At 36.8% G+C, this 18438-nt stretch overlaps 1 protein-coding gene across 2 annotated transcripts in view; it reads right to left on the bottom strand.

The window, feature by feature from the left end:
* The window catches only part of PCCB (propionyl-CoA carboxylase subunit beta), a 61731-nt gene that overhangs the window by 6430 nt on the left and 36863 nt on the right, over positions 1-18438 (bottom strand). For both annotated transcript variants that reach the window (XR_012488124.1, XM_074301600.1), the window contains exons 9-12: positions 17605-17686; positions 5045-5168; positions 786-893; positions 55-155 (exon numbers count right to left, since the gene is read on the bottom strand). Coding sequence is in view for 1 of the 2 variants with exons in the window: in XM_074301600.1 (XP_074157701.1) it covers positions 55-155; positions 786-893; positions 5045-5168; positions 17605-17686 (415 nt within the window). In the remaining variant the exon portion in view is untranslated. The remainder of the gene's footprint in view (positions 1-54; positions 156-785; positions 894-5044; positions 5169-17604; positions 17687-18438) is intronic.

Below are 18438 nucleotides of genomic sequence, written 5' to 3'. Positions count from 1 at the left end.
AGCCCCTGCTTCTAAAGGGGCCTCAATGAAATGAAACGACGTTTCTTATCTTACCTTCCTTGTGATTACAGTGATTTTGGGCACAGTTGCTTCTGCAAATGCGTAAAGTAATTTTGCTCCATGTCGGATGATTCCCCCATACTCCTGAGCCGTACCTAAGACGAAATAAAATTCAAAACCTCTCAGCCTATATAAAGCGTTTTGCCCAATCATGGATTGGACTAACAAAACAATAGGGGAAGAGCTACTCCCACTCTTGTATCTTTCCCAAACATTCCCCCAAATGACAGAAATGAACATGTTTCACAACACTAAAAACAGTGAACACACATAGTTTATGCAGCCAATTTTTCTGGTAAATAATTTTTTCCAGTCCAAAAAGTTACAAAAAGACTGAGGATTTAAATTTTTCTTCCTCCCTTCTTTACAAGGATGGGAAACTATGGGTGTGGCACACCGAATAGAATATGACTCAAGTGGAATATTGCTTAGTTTTTTTGAACTGCTTTTCTTTTTAATCTTTGTTGTAATGGATGACACACATAGTGTAAGGGTTGGGGGAGGGCTCTATTTGGAAAGAAAAAACAAAAGAAATGAATAAAATTTTTAAAAATTCAAAGTCTAGTGTTTCTTGTAAGATTTCAAAAAGAAATACCTTTGTCCAATATGATCCCCATTTTACCTGCACACTACTGAAGGGTGAGCAGGAAGGGGATGGGGTGTAGAAATGAACTCAAGAGAAAACACCTCCCCACTGATTATTACTGACCATCAGCTATACCTACCAGGCAAAAAGCCAGGCACATCAACAAAAGTGATCAGTGGTATATTGAAAGCATCACAAAATCGGACAAAACGAGCACCTTTCACAGAAGAATTAATATCCAAACACCCTAATGAAAGAGACAATAAATACAATGATGTTAAGCAACTATCTTGAACTCTTTACATATCAATTCCCTAACAATTCGTCTTGAGTAATAACAAATAAATAGTAATTATGCTTTAAGAGGTCACCATACTTATTTTAAAGTTTACTTATGGGAAATATTATTATCTCTTCCACTCCAGTACTGCTCCAGTACAATTTGAATGTCTCCTTTGGCACATAAGTAAGTGTTTTGGGCACCAAAGGGACAGTCTGCTTCGCTCCCTGTGCTGCCCGAGGAACAGCCCCCTCCTGTTTGACTAGGCTCAGCCATGACAATTCATGAGCACTGTTTACTGGAGAACTTGCCTTCTGTAGTGGCGGAGGGAGCATCTAACACGTGAAATCACTGATGTCTGCAATAATAAATATTTCACGAAGCGTAGGAATAAATCAAACAAACTGGAACAATGTATTGGAGACAACAATTCACAGATTTGATTATACAAAGCTAAAAGAGTTCTGCACGATAAAAACTATTGCCTCTAAAATAAAAAAAGAAATGGATTGGAGAAATAGCTGTAATAAATATATCAAGTCTGGATATCCAAAGTCTATAAGGAACTGATGCCTTTCTATAAGCCTATAAAGCAATGATAAAAGGATATGAATAGACAATTTTCTCTTTCTTTCTTTCTTTCTTTCTTTCTTTCTTTCTTTCTTTCTTTCTTTCTTTCTTTCTTTCTTTCTTTCTTTCTTTCTTTCTTTCTTTCTTTCTTTCTTTCTTTCTTTCTTTCTTTCTTTCTTTCTTTCTTTCTTTCTTTCTCTGAGGTAGTTGGGGTTAAGTGACTTGCCACACAACTAGGAAATATTAAATGTCTGAGATCACATTTGAACTCAAGTCCTTCTGACTTCAGGGTTGGTGCTCTATCCACTGCGCTACCTAACTGCCCCTGAATAGACAATTTTCAAAAGAGAAAAGGCTAATATTTAAACTCATTAATTAATAAGAGAAAAATGAAAACCAAGAGCACATAAAGAGATAACTTTATGTTACATTTGCAGGGGAGAAGGGAAAAAGATAGAATCATCTAGGTGATGCAATGGATAAAGTTCTGGGCCTTTAGGTGGGAAGATTCAAGTGCAAATCCAGCCTCAGACACATACTGATCCTGGGCAAATCAGTTACTCTTTATTTACCTCAATTCTTCATCTGCAAAATGAGGACACATTCCAGTACCTTTGCCAAGAAAATCCCACAAACAAGTTGTGAAGAGTCTGACATGAATGAATGACTAGACAACAGCAACAATAACAACAAGGGACAAAAGATATTATACTATAACCTTCTGGGACATTAGATGGGTACAGACATTTTAGATAATAATATGGCACTGTCAGTAACCAGTGATCCTATGATTCCATTGCTAGAACTTCATTTTAAAAACATAACAAAAAGGGGGAAAAAAAGATCTACTTGTACAAGAACATTATTTGCAAAAGCAAAGAAAATGGAAATAAATTATACAGTCAACAACCGAAGAATGGTGAATAATATAACATATTAATGTAACTGAATATTATTTCATCTTAAAAGTAATGACTACAAAGAAAAGAAGTTTTTAAAGTAATGTAAAACAAGATTAGCATTACCAGAATGGCATATTAAAAAACAAACAAACAAACAAACAAACAAAAAATCCAGAGCCAAAGGCAAAACTTCATAAAGGCTTAGAAATGAAAAGTGTAAATGAAATTTGTATGCCAGTTGGCAGTTAATTCATTTAATTCTATTTCATAAAATACTAAGGGTTTTAAGTAGGTTTTTATTCCTCAAATAGTTTGTATATGTGATTTTTTTTGCAATATTTAATTTATTAAAATTTTAAAGTAAACAAAAATGAATATAGGGAAACAGGAAACTGTCAAAACATTTGTCCAAAGTCACAAAGTCAATATATGGGGAAATGGGAGAAAATGAGAATGCATTTAACTTACACATTGTCTAACTCTGAACATCACAAACAAGGGCCTTGTCTTCTTGTCTGATTGATTACTTTTTAAAGAGATTTTACACACAATCCAGGCAGAAATTTGCTGTGTTTTATATAAAGAATATATATTTATTTAGAGAAGCTAAATCAAGAGGAGAGGAGAATTTTCCAGTTCTACCTAATATATCAATAGCCAACATACAAATATGATTCCAACTGAGGCTTTGATTCTACCCATCTCAAAGAACGTTCACATTGACAAATGAGGTTCTTTCTTAGCCAACATATTATTAATGACTTAAATGAAGAGAGAGGTGGCAAGCTCATTAAACTTTGGGACAGAAAGGCAAGGAAAAGAGGTAGATGTCAAAATCAGGATGCAAACTGAGATTAATAGGTGTGATAATGGGTTCATGTGTATACACATACACATTAAAATATATACATGTGCTTGCAAGTATGTAATGCATGCAGACACACATACACATATCAGACACTGTATATCTGCACTATGTATTGTGTGTGTGTATATATATGTATATACCTATACAGAACTTTAAAAAACCTGAAATCACTCTAATTATTAGTTTTCTTATCCTCCAAATCACCTAGCACACTACACTGTAGCAAAGTAGGCATGCAGATGTTTTTGATTATGATGTGAGGGGAAAAAAATCACAACTGCAATAACTGCAATTGCAATTAATAACTCTAACTGCAATTTAAAATGTAGTAGAATATGTCAAGTCTCTCATCTCACCCTCCAGACCCAATGAAGAGAGAAAGAGGAGCCACTAGAAAGTGATTGATTTTAAAACCAAACCAATGTTTTAAGGCCCTTTAAAAAAAAATAGAAGTATGCCAAAAGTGCCCTTGGGTTTACCCTTATGGCCCGAATGCACCTGCAGACCAAGCTACTTGACCATGACCAAGGTCACCAGCCCTTGGTTAGGTTGTCTGTATTTGCACATGGAGCATATTAGGTAACAACATGGTACATGAAGCTAGATATTTAAATTAAAACTAAAAAGTCTTAGAGATTTCCAGAGAAAGTAGGTTAACATCTTAATTGGGAAATTATAGGAACATAAAATTATAAAACATAAAAAGAAGGGATTTAAGAGTCATTTAACCCAAGCCTTTCATGTGACAGATGAAGAGCAAAGGCCCTGAGAAAATCACCCCGAGCCACAAAATGGCCCTGTCAGGATGCAAAGGTTTTCTTTCCGCTGGCTGGCCTGGCCCAGATCAGATTGTCCTGAGAGGCAGAGTCAGGCCCCGGCAGTGAAGGAGGAGAACCAAGGGGAGGGACAGCAAGTCCTAAGCTTCTATGTAAAGGGACTCGGACAAAACCTAAAGAGAGGCTTGTTTCTGTAGTGCAGGAGGCCAGCACCGGGTTTTCCATCACGAAATGAAGTCATTAAGTAGCCAAACCACGGTCCTAGAACTGGGAAATATGAAAAAGTTCCTTAGGATGGGAATCGCTCATGTGTATGTCGGGACGAAAGCATGAAATTGGCTCAGGGGTCGCCTGAACCCAGACCTTGGCAACCGCTCCGAATGACAACGTGCAGGCAAAGCCGCATTGTGAAAAAGGAGGGGGAAGATGACAGAAGAGTGGCCACGGCTGCACACGAACCCCAGGAGACTCGGGCTGGGAGCGCAGGATGTACAAATGTAAAAGGCCCAAAAGGGAGAGAAAACCGCCAACGAAGCGACTTCGAGAGGCCTGATGGGCCTGCGGGAGGAGAGAATGAGGGGCCTGAGGACTTAGCTGAGCTCAACAAAAAGTGACAACGGTTCAAAGATCTTCTTTCTCAGCTGTCCCGCAGGACTATCCCCAAATCAGACAAGTTCGGCTCTCTTTGGACCTGGCCGATAAACCCACTCTAAACAGAGGAGGAGAATATTTTGTTCAAATAACAAGGGGAATGAGAAAAGAAGGGTCTTTGGCTCTGCACTGGTTGTGTGGATACACTCATAAGGAATACACATTTAAATACGCCACGTAAACCCGATAAAAGTGGAGCTCTGCGTGGGCAAGTCAACGTATAAGCAGATATCTGACAACAGGAGCAACATTTCACAGTTATTTCATTGGTTACACGGCAGATCTGGGTTCAGGATCCTGCGGGATTTACAGGTCCAATCTGGAAAGCCACCAGTGAGAGGAACCTCCTACCTGATGCCACTTTGGGTTGGTTGCCTACAATCCCCACGGTCTTTCCATTCATCCTCGCAAAGCCAATAATGATGTTCTTGGCATAATTGGGCATTATCTCAAAAAATTCTCTCTCATCAACAATCTGCAAAAAGGAATGAAAACTAGTCACAAAGGGGAGACAACAAGCCACAAAAGTAGACTCTGCCGCATATTTATTAGTTTGTTGTTCAGTTATTTCCTCGTGTCCAACTCTTCATAACCCGGGACTATACTACGGAGTAGTTTGCCATTTCTCTCTCCAGTGGATTAAGGCAAACAGGGTTGGGCTCTTGCTCAGGCGCATAGATCTTGCCAGTGTCTGAGGGATGGGAACTCAGGTCTCCCGACTCCAAGCCCAGTCCTCTGGTCCCCGAGCCACTCCTCGGCCTCAGACAGTTAGAGCTGCCCTTGGGTAAGTGCTTTCTGTAATGGAGATCCTCCCACAAGCTTCACCTATCCATATGCCATAACATATAAGTGGATTGGATTTAAGTAAGGGAGGGCTGTGCAGGGTCACCTGCCTCACTTTCCCTCCCAAGCCATCTGGGTACAGTGGCCAAATATAGGTCAGGACAACTGGAAGATGGCCCTGGATGCAGTGGGAAACTTTGGTCTTTTTTCTTTAAAAAACAAAACAAAAAAAAACCTTTATATTTAATATTTTTTATTTTCCCCAGTTATGTATAAAACAATTTCATTTTCATTTTATTTTGTTGCTGAGACAGTTGGGTTTAAGTGACTTGCTTAGGGACATACAGCTAAATTTTTTACATTAAAAAAAAAAAAAAAAACTTTTCCAGATTCTCTCCCTTCCTCCCCATCTCCACCCCCTATCAAAAAGGCACATGTCCAGAGGGAAAAGGATCAATATGTGCAAAAATGTTTGTAGTGTCTCTTTTTGTGGTGACAAAGAATTGGAAGATGGGTAGATGCCCATTAATTGGGGAGTGGCTGAATAAGTTATAGAATTTGAAAATAATGGAATATTATTGTTCAATTAAAAAATGATGAAGACTGATTTTAGAAAGGCCTAGAAAGATTTACATTAACTGATGCTGAATGAAACAAGTAGAACCAGGAAAACATTGAATACAGCAATAGTAAGATTGTATGATGATCAACTATGATAGATTTAATTCTTCTCAGTGGTTCAGTGATCCAAGGCAATCCCAATAAATTTTGCATGAAAAATGCCATTCATATCCAGAAAGAAAACTATGCAGACTGAATGTTCACTTTTTTTCTAATATTTTTTTTCTCGTGGCTTTTCCCTTTTGTTCTGATTTTTCTCTCTCAACATGATTCATATGGAAACATGTAAAAAATAAATGTACATGTACAACAAAAAGTTATTTTATATTTAATTAGGAAAAACATTTTTAAATTACCAAGAATGCACATGTGAAGTTATGCAAAACGTTTTCATAAAAGTCATGTTGTGAAAAAAAACCCAACAACACAAAGTTTTTTTTTTTTTTTTAAATAGAGTATGCTTCGATCTAAATTTAGAAAGAACTAGTCATTTTTCTGGATATAGATAGTATTTTTCATTGTAAGTCCTTAATCACAAAGTAATCATGGATCATTGTATTGCTGAGAATAGCAAAGTCATTCACAAATAGCTTACCCTCTCACAACATTATTATTACTTTGTACACAGTACATTTCACTTTGCTTGAGTTCATAGAAGGCTTTCCAGGTTTTCTGAGAGCTCATCACTTCCCACATATTAATAATAATATTCCATTGTAATCACATACACAATTTATTCTACCATTTCCCAGTTTCCATTTGCTCAATTCTAAGTTTTAAAAAATTATTCTTTCCCATTTGGCCAATTTTGCTTTTTAAGGCAAACATGAACTTTTTATATTCCCTTTGCATTACTCTCATTTTTCTTCCTCCACCTCTCTGACTTGATTTTCAAAACCATTTTTGAGCTCTTCCATGGCCTGAGATTAATTCTTATTTTTCTCAGAGACTTTGAATGTATCTTCTTCTTAAGGTATATTTTGATCTTCCTTATCACCATAGTAACTTTCTAGTCAGAATCTTTTTCTGTTGTTTCTGTTGACCTTTAATTCTATTAAAGTAGGGTTCTGCTTCTTGGATGGAGGATATAATAACCCAAGCTTCAGGGGTTTTGTGCAGCTGTTTTCAGAGATTCTTCTGGGGACATGCCCTGGAACCATGAGGAGGGTCCTCACTGCATCGTGGCTGTAAGATCCAGGGTGCTAAAGCAAGAGTCCTTCCTCAAGGCTGCTAAAGACGACCTCCTGGGGACTGGAGCCTCTGCCATCGCCAACTTGTTGCCCTCTCAGCCTGGTTGAGACAAACTTTTCCTGCTGACCTTCTAAGTCATCTTTGGTGTCTCTGGGCTGAGAGGTCTGGAAATGGCCAGTACTGCTGATCATTTGAGGCCCCTGCTACAGGCCGGGCTGGGGCCGGGGCTGCGCACTGGGCTCCCCTCCTGGTGCCACAGACCTTTCCTGCTGACTTTCTAGGGTGCCTACAGCTGCAGAATTGTCCGGCTCCATCTTTTTGAACGTTCTGAAGCTCTAAAATTTGTTTACAGTTATTATTTACAGGAATTTGGAGCGGTTTGGGGGAGAGCTCCACGAGTCCCTGCCTTTACTCCTTGGCTCAGTCCCAGCCCGACCTTGGCTTTTTAGAGCTAGGGTCTTTTGATTGAAGTAACACCCTTTTTGTGTGTAAGGCTAGAAAAGAAATGAGGTGGAGAACGGCCTCTCTTACTGTTTAAGGGAAAAACAAAACAAAACAAAACAAAAAAACAACTTGGGAGGGGAAGACCTGCAGGGTTTCTGCCAAAACCCAATTGCTATTTAGTTCACTCAGAGTCAGCCGAGCCCAAATATTGATAGAATGGGTTTGGCCCGGGGCCTTTGGTTGGCCAATCAAAGAGGGCTGGAGTGATTTGGATTTAAGGCGGGGTCCTTAAGAAATCTAGGCCGTAATCTCCCCAAACTCCAAGATATTTTTTGTGGTTTCAGTGATCAAAATTGATATTCCGTGGGCAGAACACCTACAGTTAAGAAAGAACACGGCACCTTGTGGGGACAAAGAGGGGGTCCTCCTCCTGCTGAGATTTGTGCTTCCTTCTCAGAGGCCCACCCCAGGAAGGCGAGGCCCTGGCGGGCACCGGCAATCTCTCCATCCATAACCGGGCGGACTGAGACCACCTAGGAGGCCCTGCCAGGCGGTGGGCCAGTCTCTACGGTAACCTCCAGGGGGTACGGAGTAAGAACTCTTTCCAGTCCGCCATGCTGCTCTACCTACGAAGGCAGCCACATCTCTTAGACTGTCTTCGCTTCTTCCCGTCTCAGCCTGTCTGGTGTTGGGAGTGTTCTCTCGCAGGTCCCTCTCCTCCCCCCTCCCCTGCCCAGCTCCTCTCCAACTCCGCAGACTCTGCCTTTACTTCCCTTCCCCTCCTCTCTGCAACGTAAAAACCCGAAGCATCTGGCCTGGTCGTATGTGGTTCTTTCCGCCGAGCTTAGAATTTGGCCCGTGAGCCATTTCATTTAATAAATGGCATCCTCTGTGGCTGTGATAAAGGTACTTTAATATACTTCTTCAGACAGCACCAAAATCCGCACGGCTTCGTCACATGACAAAGGGAGGAAGACTACCCGATTTACCACTCGGCGCTTGGGAAGCCCAGCCAAATATTCCCAATTCAGAAAGATGTAAACTTGTTCAAAGTATGATATATATATATATTTTTGGTTTTGTCTTTGTGCTCCTAGCACTCACCACAGTATTTTGCACATAGCCAAGTACTTATCTAATAACTTGTTTGTTGAAAGAATTCCTGTTCCTGATCCTCATAATGATGTTCTAGTTAGGAGTCCTTTCATCATTTTGCCTGTTCCTATCTGATCTATAGGAATCGACATTTGTCATAGAAACTTTCTATAAAGACTGTTTCCTAGTAGATTATATCTCCCTTTAACTAGTTTTGTTTTTGCAAAACTTTTAATTTTATTACACAAAACTTTATCTTCTTACCTTCTGAGCCAGTCTAACCTTTGTTTGGTTAAAACTTCTTTTATTCATAGTTGTGGAGGGTTTTTCCTTCCTTCATTCTCTAATCTGTGTATAAGTTTAAACCATGTCACCAAGCTTATCATGAACCTGAATAGTTTATGAACCTGAATAATGATTTATCTTAATCTAATTCCTTCCAATTTCCCCAGCAGTTTTTGTCAAATAGTTTGTCACCTCATTCAAATAATACAAGATCAACCCAAGGTCTTTGGGCTGACCAAACATTAGACTACAAGATTGGTATATTTTTATATGTTTCACAATTTATTTTACCGATTTAAAAAAAAAAATCTTTTTTTTTTTTTTTTTTTTCATACTACTGCCTAAAAGCTTTGATGGGGTACTGCCATGGCATTATCATATGAGATCTGGTACTGTTAGGCCCTCCTCCTTCCAAATTTTATCCATTTTTTTTCTTTGATGTTTTTGACCTTTCATTCCAGATAAATTTCATCATTTTTTCTATTTCCATAAACTAACTTTTTGGTAGTCATTGTATAATGACACTAATTTACACAGTTAACAGTTCATTAGCAATGAATATTTCTCCAATCATTTAGATCTGTCTTTATTTCTATAAAGTGTTTTGTACTTGTATTCATTAATATGATTCCTTTTGGTGTCTGTAGAAAGACTTCAAAATATTATGTACATTAGTAGTGACTTTGAATTAAAATTTTTTATACCTTTATTCAACTTATTGTTTCAATTAATGTTTAGTTGTCTCTTTTGATTTCTCAAGATAGATCCTATCATCTGAAAATGATTTTGGTTTTGCTTCTTCTTTGTTCTATTTGAACTCAGATTTTCTTAACTCCTGGTCTAGTGCTATATCCAACAAGTCACCTAGCGGCCTGATATTTTGTTGTTTAAATAATCTAGCTCTTCTGCTAATTTGAGTATTTTTTATTTTTGTAAACATTCATTTCATCTAAGTTAGCATATGTTGGCATATAATTAAGCAAAAAATGTGAATTCCATTTCTCACTGTTGTTTTTTTAAATGAAATTTTCTGATTTTTTTCTTCATATGCCAATTCTTCAGGATAAAATTATTTAATCTTAATTTTAATCTTGTCTTAGAAGGACCTTTATTGAATATAATTTTTATTGCACTGCCAATAAAGGAAATATTTAACATGTATTTTTTTTTGTTTGTTTTTTTACATTTTATGAAGTTTTTGTGCCTTAACACATGGCCAATTTTTGTAAAGATGTCATACACAGATAAGAAATATGTATGTATCTTTCTGTTCTGAATTAGTAGTCACCAAATAACTAGAATATCCTGCTTTTTAAAAAAACCTATTCATGGCCTTATCTTCTTTCTCATTTAGCTTTGTTAGAGTTGACTAGCTTTAAAGGGAGATATATATTGAGATCCTTCATTATTCTAGTTTTCTGGTTTGCTTCTTTTTATAATCAATTCCACTCAATTTTCTTTGAAAGACTTTGATGCTATGCCAATTAGTGCTTATATTAAAAGTATTGACATTAGTTCATTTCCTATGGTGCCTGAGGCATAGTTTCTCTTAAATCTCACAATAGTATCTATTTTAATTCTCTTACTATTTTTACTTTTATTCTTATTTCTCTGCTTAATGTCAAGATTTTTTATTTTAGGATCTTTTCCAAGAAATGACTGGTGAAGTCTTTCTATTTACATTTTGTCTTCTGGTTTTAATAGATCTGGACAGTCTTTGCATATGACTTAATATATAATATCTAGGTTTTTATTTTTATCATGATTTTTAGGAATTTTGAAGATTGTCATATTTTCTTTCCTTAATCAAGTTTTCTAAGTCAGATGTTTTTGACAGAATATACCTTAAGTATTTTTCTGGTCTCCCCCAAAGTCAGTCTTTTGATTTTGTTTTAATATTTATGTTTTCATGTTAAATGTGTAAATATGTATAAAACTGCGCAAGTTTAACATATATTGGATTGTTTATTGTCTAGGGGAGAGAGTGGGGAGAAGGGAGGGAAAAAAATTTGAAAAACAAGGTTTTGCAAGAGTGAATGTTGAAAACTAATTTTGCATTATTTTGAAAATAAAAAACTATTATGAAAAAAATTATGTTTTTATAGAGTTGATGCTTTTTATTTGGCCTACTCTAGTTTCCAAGGTGTCCAATTCTTGGATATGGTTTACCATGTTCTAAAATATTTATTATACCTCTTTTTTTCCCCTAGTCCTCATTTCATTTAATCTTACATTTCCTATCTCATGCTTCATTTATTCTGAGTATTCTTATAATGCTTGCACTACATGTATAGTAGGTATAGTAAGCATTTAATAAATGCTTGTTCCCATCTTCCCTTTCTGGGTTTACCTTCTTGGATTCTCCCAAGTCAAAGTCTTTCTTCCCTGAGTTCAGTATTTTCTTCTGCTTACTCAGTTTCTATACTAGAGCTTTGTGCTTGGGTTACATTGTTCCCTCCCATGCTCTCGGATGGTTTGGGCTGATTTTTCTCAGTCCTGGATGCGGTAGCTAACATTCCCCCATCTGCAGGAATTCTTGGGTCCTTCTGCCTCCTTCTCCTTGAACAACCCCAATGCCAAAGTTGGCTTTGTCTCTCCGGTGACCTAAAAGGGATTGTTTGGGCTGCTGGCCGTGCCCTGCAAGACCTGGGGCTCTGATTCACAGATGTTGGCTTGGTCTCCTGTCGCTTGCCTTATGGTTTGCCCACTTGCTGATCTGTCTCCTGCTATGGATTCTGATTGCTTACTTATCCTTCTGCATCCCCTAGCTTGGCTCCACTCAGAGCCTCTACAGATTTTTAGCAGCAGTTGTTTTGTGGTTTCCTTCATTGTTCTTTCTGATGCACTTTTAGAGTTTTCCTGAGATCTTTGAGGAGCATCTGGACTCCACTAAGTCTTAATACACTTGTCATTCTTAGCCATAAAAATATAAATGACATATTTTAACTTTTACTACACTCAAAAAATCCTTATGGAGCTTCTAAATATTTTCCATTAAGAAGGATCCACAAAACTATCCTTCTTTCCATCCAAAAGGAGCTTTCAATCTCTTAAGGAAAATGAAACAAAAGTAAGAAAAATAATGACACAGGGAAACATAAATTTAAGGACCTAATTTGGTATGACATATTAATCTTTATATTAACAATTGTATGTAACATAAGAACAAATAAAATTGAGCTAAGAGCTTACCAAAAAAATTAGGAACTAACTGTTTCCTATTTGAAGGAAAGACAGTATACTGTTGTAAGACCCAAGTCTAAAAAAGAAATCTATTTATCCAAATGACTCAGTTTCTCCTCCCTCACTTTCCATGTTTAATTAGTTTTCAAGTCTCATTGACTGTACTTTCATAGTTAAGTCAAGTCAACAAGCATTTGCAAAGAGCTATCATGTGCCAGGCCCTGTATTAAATTTTGGGGATACAAAGGTTAAAAAAAAATTCCTATTCTTAAGGAGTCACAGGGGAGACAACATGCAAATAATCTGTTTATATTACAATCTGATCAAAAAAGAATAGATTGGAGGTAATTAGAGTGAAAGTGAATTACTTTAAGGAATTAGCATTGAAAGGTACTAGAAAAAACTTCTTTGCAGAAGGTGAGATTTTATCTGGAATCCAGAGGAAATCAGAGAAGTTGGGAGACAGACATGAGGAAGGACAGCATTCCAGGCCTGGGAGATAATTAAGAAAAATTATTAGGAAAAAGAATTAGAAGATAGAAGTGTCATATGCAAGAAACTGCAAGGAGGCCATTGTGACTGGATCTTATAGGACATGAAGAGAAGTAATGGAAAGGAAGAAAGGGACTAGATTATGATGAGTTTCAAAAGCCAAAAAGAGAATTTCATAATTGATAAAGAAGTAGGGAATCCCTGGAGTTTACTGAATGGGAGGGTAATGCAGTCAGACCAAAGCTCTAGGAGGATCATTTAGACATCTGTGTCCAGTGGGTGGATTAGAATAGCAAGAAGCTTGGGGCAAGGGGACCACCAGAAGCCTGCTGTGAGGCTCTGTACCAGGGCTGCCAGCTTTCTCCTTATCTCTGCTCACTCAGCTGTTATCGAAGTTCTAGATATTAAAACAATCTCCAAAGGGGTTTTTCTGTGCCAATGCATCCTTTCTCCCATTCATCATCTACAAAGATGCAAAACAACCTTCCTAAAGCAATATCATTAGTCAATTCCCCTGTTTGAAAGCCTCTGGTGACTCCTTACTGTTTCTTACATAAAATTAAAATTATTTAGCCTACTATTAAAGACTTCATAATTTGGCACCAAAATGATCTATCCAATTTATCTCACATATTCCACTTCACACACTCTAGATTCTCATGGATATTTTGATGACACTTAAAAGTCATTGTCAAAAATTCAATTTATCTTCCTCTTTGCAATTCTTCTCAAGAAGAACCATTATCTTGTCCTAGAGACAAATTTCTGAATTCACTTTTGATAATTCATACTTTAGTTTCTATATCTATCAGGTCATCAACTAGGTCAATTCATAAGATAAGCTCATAGATGTAAAGCTAGACAAAACCCTAGAAATCACTGAGTATAACCTCATTTTTCAGATTTAGAACCTTGGGCCCTAAGAGATAAGTGATTTTGCTCAGGGTTTTTCAGCTAATCTTGTGGAGGAATTTGAACCCAGGTTTTCCTGATTTCAAGTTTTTATATACACTGCTTCTGCTAAGGTCACTTCTCTACACATCAATGCCCATCCTTTCTAGAGCTATGATAGGCCATTTAATACAGGAGTTGATCATCTCTTATTAAAATTACACAAAAACCCTTAATTCCTTTTATCTCTGTAACTTCTCCCACTTTAAATCCATGATACACAATGTAGCAATACTCTTATAAATACTGCTTTGATTTACATTATTCCTCCATCCAGAAACCTATTGCTTACTATGTCATGCTACAATATACTAAAATATGCTCTGTGTGTGTATATATATTTAGCACTACATATTTGTAGTGTAAATTAACATATGAAGAATACTAATATATTATACTAAAATATACCATATATTTATACTATATATATTTATTATGTATATTTAATACTGTATATTTGTACTATAAGATGTAGACTCCACAGACTCCTGCACAGTATTTAAATTGGTAGTTTGGTAAATGGTGACATAACCATTCATACATAATATGCTGCAGGGGCATCAGATATCTCCTGATAAGATTTGTTTCCTTGGTAAAAATTAAGGATTTAAAAGTACCCCGGGAGACTCCAAAGGCACTCTATAGGCTTCTTAGAAACTGGGATTCTTTCACTTATAGAAAATGGCTCACTCTTTCAAATAAGTTCCCACAGAGATTTACTTCTACTGTTTTCAAATGGGATTGGTTAAGATGTCCAGACCTTCCAATACCGTAATTCTATGTATTTGGAATGTCAGAATAAAGATTTTTTTTAAGCCCTTCAGAAATTAAATTATCATTCTCTACAAATCAATAGAATAAAAAATAGTAAGTTTCACATAGACTATGAATCTTTGGCAAGCTACCAAAGCTTTCAAATTTACTTTGAAAATAGTCAATATTTTAAAAACCAAAGTTCTCTCTTGGTCTATTTCTAACTACTATTTCTTACTTTTTTTTTTTTTTTTTAACTTTTTTATTGAAATAAATACAAAACAAGAAAAACACAGAATAGAAAAAGACAAAAAAGGAAAACAAAACAAAACAAAACAAAAACATAGTCATGTGTCCAGCAGAATATCAGAAAGGATAGAAAATATACTACAAAATATTTCCATTTCAAGAAAGCATAATAGAAGAAATTATATTCATGAGTGTTTTTTCTTTGTTTCCTTATAAATTATTCTTCTGTTCTCCGCTGTGTACTTTTTACTTTACTCATTTTTCTCCTTTCATCCCCTCTACCTCTCCCAAGTTGGCTATAGTTAAGTACAGATATGTTTACATACACACAATGTATGTGTCTATATAGATATATACAGGCACACACATATATACACAGGTATACATACACATATATGTTCACCCCCACATCCATACTCACACATATACATATATCCATATACACACATATACACCATTACATGCATACATACCCACATATACTCAGACACACATATATCATATGCATTTACCCATATGTAAATAGGCATGTAAAACTATTAATATAGCTGATGTATAATATAGATTTATCACTTGATTGAATCTTTAAATTTGATTTTGTCTAAGATCAATGCTCTACTTTTTTTTCTAACAAATTCTACTCGTGATCTTTGTTGTAGTGTTTGTGTATATATCTTAGTTCCTCTGCTAACTCTTCTACTTTAATTTTATTCCTTAATTTGCTTTTACTGGCTATGGCTTAACCCCCCCCCCCCCCAATCAATCCCTCCCCTATCTTCTCCTCCTACTTTTTCCTTCCCTCTTTATCCTATTCCCATTAATCTACACATATTATCACACTCCTGTTAATCTAAACACTCTTCTGTACCCCACTATTTCCTTCCCCCCTTATTTTTTAATAGATTTTGTAAGGTAGTATATATAGCCTTTATGCTATGTTTATGTATTGTTCCCTATTTAATCCATTCCCAATGTGAATGTTTTCAGAACTACGAACCCTCCTCTTCCTTTAATACCTCTTTAATGTCTCTTCTTCCTTTGCAACTCATCTGTGTAACATAATTATTATTATTTTTACCTTTTCTTAGAAAGTTTGCTTTTTAGAATTGGATTACTCAACTCTGTCCCAATCTTTCTTTTGAGCTACCCAATTACTGATGATAATCTTAAATATATGATATACATTTCCATGTTAAAAACATAAATGTGTCAAATGTTAAATTCCTTGAAGTTAATCTTTGATATTGCCTCTTATATGCTAAATTTTCTATTAAGTTCAGATTTTGTTGAGATAAATTCCTGAAAATCTTCAAGTTTGTTGGATGTTCATTTTTTCTTCATTCAATATTATGGACAATTTTGCTGGATATGATATTTTTGGCCACAGGCCTAGTTATTTTGATTGTTGGTATATATGATTCCAAGATCTGCAGTCTTTTATTGTGGCTACTGATAAGTCCTGTACAATTTCAATTGCACCTCCAGCACATTTGAATTGGAATGTTTTTTATTTCTTGCAAAATTTTCTCTTTGACTGGGAGATTTTGAAACCTGGCAATGATAGTCCTATGTTTTCTACAAAGGATCTCTTTGAAGTAATAATAGGTGAACTTTATCTATTTCTATTTTCCCCTCATATTCTATCACTCCAGGACAATTTTCTTAGATTATTTCTTACATTATTGTGTCAAGATTCTTTTTTTTTGGTCACAGTTTTGAGACAGTACAATTATTCCTATATTTTCACTTGATCTGTTCTCCAGATTTTCTTATAAAATGTTTTACATTCTTTTCTATTTTATTTTGTAATTTCTTGGTCTCTTATAGCTTCATTGGCTTCCCTTTGCCGAATTCTAATTTTCAAAAAAATTAAAACTCAGTAATTCCTTTTCTAGTTAGTTTCTACTCTTTCTTTCTTTTTTTTTTTTTTTTTTTTAATAATGTTCTTGTTTTCCTTGAATGGTTCTTTTCTTTTCTTATTTTTTTTTTTAAAGTTTTTTCTCAATCTCTCTCTTGATTCTTAAAGACCTTTTTGAGTTTTTCTCTAAATGCTTTCTGGGTGGGGAGCCATTTAGCATAACTGTTTGGGGCAGAAGAAGCTTTTTTTACTTCACTATTCTCCTCTGAAGATGAATCCCAGTCTTCCCTATTCCCACAGTAAGTTTCTATGAGTGAGTCTTTATTCTTTGCCTGTTCCTTTTTGTTTTTTTAATGAGAACTACTAATGTAAGCACCTCTGCTCCTGGGTTGGGGGAATGCGCCTCTGGCTTCCCTTCAGCACTCCCTCCCCCCCTGCAGGTGCCCTGTCCCCTGCCTCTGCACTCACCTGCTGCTGTCCCTTCTCCCCCAGGACCTCTTCCCTTTAGCACAGCTGGGCTCGGCCTCCTGTTCAGCAAGGGTTCCCTGGGTCAGACTCCCTCTGCTATCTGGGAGTTCCTGGGGCTCTGCTGAGGCTCCAGGCAAACCCAGCTGGTCCCAGGGACCCGGGTGGGTGCTCTTCCACTGGTTGGCCCCTGGCCTGGGAGCTTCTTTGGGCTGTCCCGGGACACCTGCTCCATCCCATCTTCCTTGTCTTTTACCAGTCAGTATTCACTCTGAGGCTCAGATTTATTCTGTTTGTGGGAGGACTCCCCAGAGCTTGAGGTTTTCCCCCCTGCTCTGCCATCTTCCTAGAATCCTCTGGGAAGACTATTCTGACAATGAGGTGTGCCCCTAGGACTACCACCATAAGCATAAGAGCAAAGTAGCTCAATGAAATAATCTTTTAAATCCTCCATGGCTGGTATTCTGAAACACCCAAAGCAGTTAGCAAGTCTGCCCCCTGGCTAGTGGGGAGGGTCAGCAAGGTCAGAGGGAGCGCTTACTGCATGGACGATATCCACCATGTCATAGGCTTTGGTAGACTCCAAGGGAACAAGCAGGTCCAGCTCGGGAACCAGGCGGTCACTGAAAGCAAGCACAAGAGACGCAGATAGGATCAGTAATGAATCCTCACGCACTTTTTTTTTTTCATTTTTTAAAATTAATTTTATAATTATAATTTTTTTGACAGTACATATGCATGGGTAATTTTTTTAAAACAATATTATCTCTTATATTCACTTCTTTTCCAAATTTTCCCCTCCCTCCCTTTACTCCCTCTCCTAGATGACAGGCAATCCCATACATGTTAAATGTGTTACCCTCACGCACTTATTAAGCACCCATCATGCCCTGGGTACTGGGGACAAAATGAAAAAATTAATTACCCAGAAACCTAGCTGTGAATCACTAAGGATCCACAAAGTCCAAAAAATGTCCATCAACTCTGCAGTCTTAAGTTTGGATGGTTAGAATCATAAAATCAATCGTGTAATTAGCACTCATAAATACACAATCATCAATGTTCATTTCAATATAAACAATCACTATTTTTTCCACTGAACAAGAATGGATTGCCCAATTAGTTGCACATTACTAATAATGGAAAACTTTAGCAACATTATCAACTGATACAATCTCAGAAACAGAAAAAGAGCTCATTTTAATGAATACAACTACTTCAAAAATATAAATCAAAAAAAAAGAGTGCTTTGGAAATACAAGTGCATGTTTTGCAAAGGCCTCCAAGCTTCAAAAAAACCATAAAGGGTAGAAGGCTGACCCCTGAAATCCATGAAAGAACAGGAATGTCCTTTTCTGTTGTGACAGGTGAAGCA

The sequence above is a fragment of the Sminthopsis crassicaudata genome, chromosome 3 (assembly GCF_048593235.1).
Source record: "Sminthopsis crassicaudata isolate SCR6 chromosome 3, ASM4859323v1, whole genome shotgun sequence".
NCBI classification, from domain to species: Eukaryota; Metazoa; Chordata; class Mammalia; order Dasyuromorphia; family Dasyuridae; genus Sminthopsis; species Sminthopsis crassicaudata.
The sequence above is the reverse complement of the archived record's forward strand: the minus strand, read 5'-3'. Positions and strand labels throughout refer to the sequence as shown.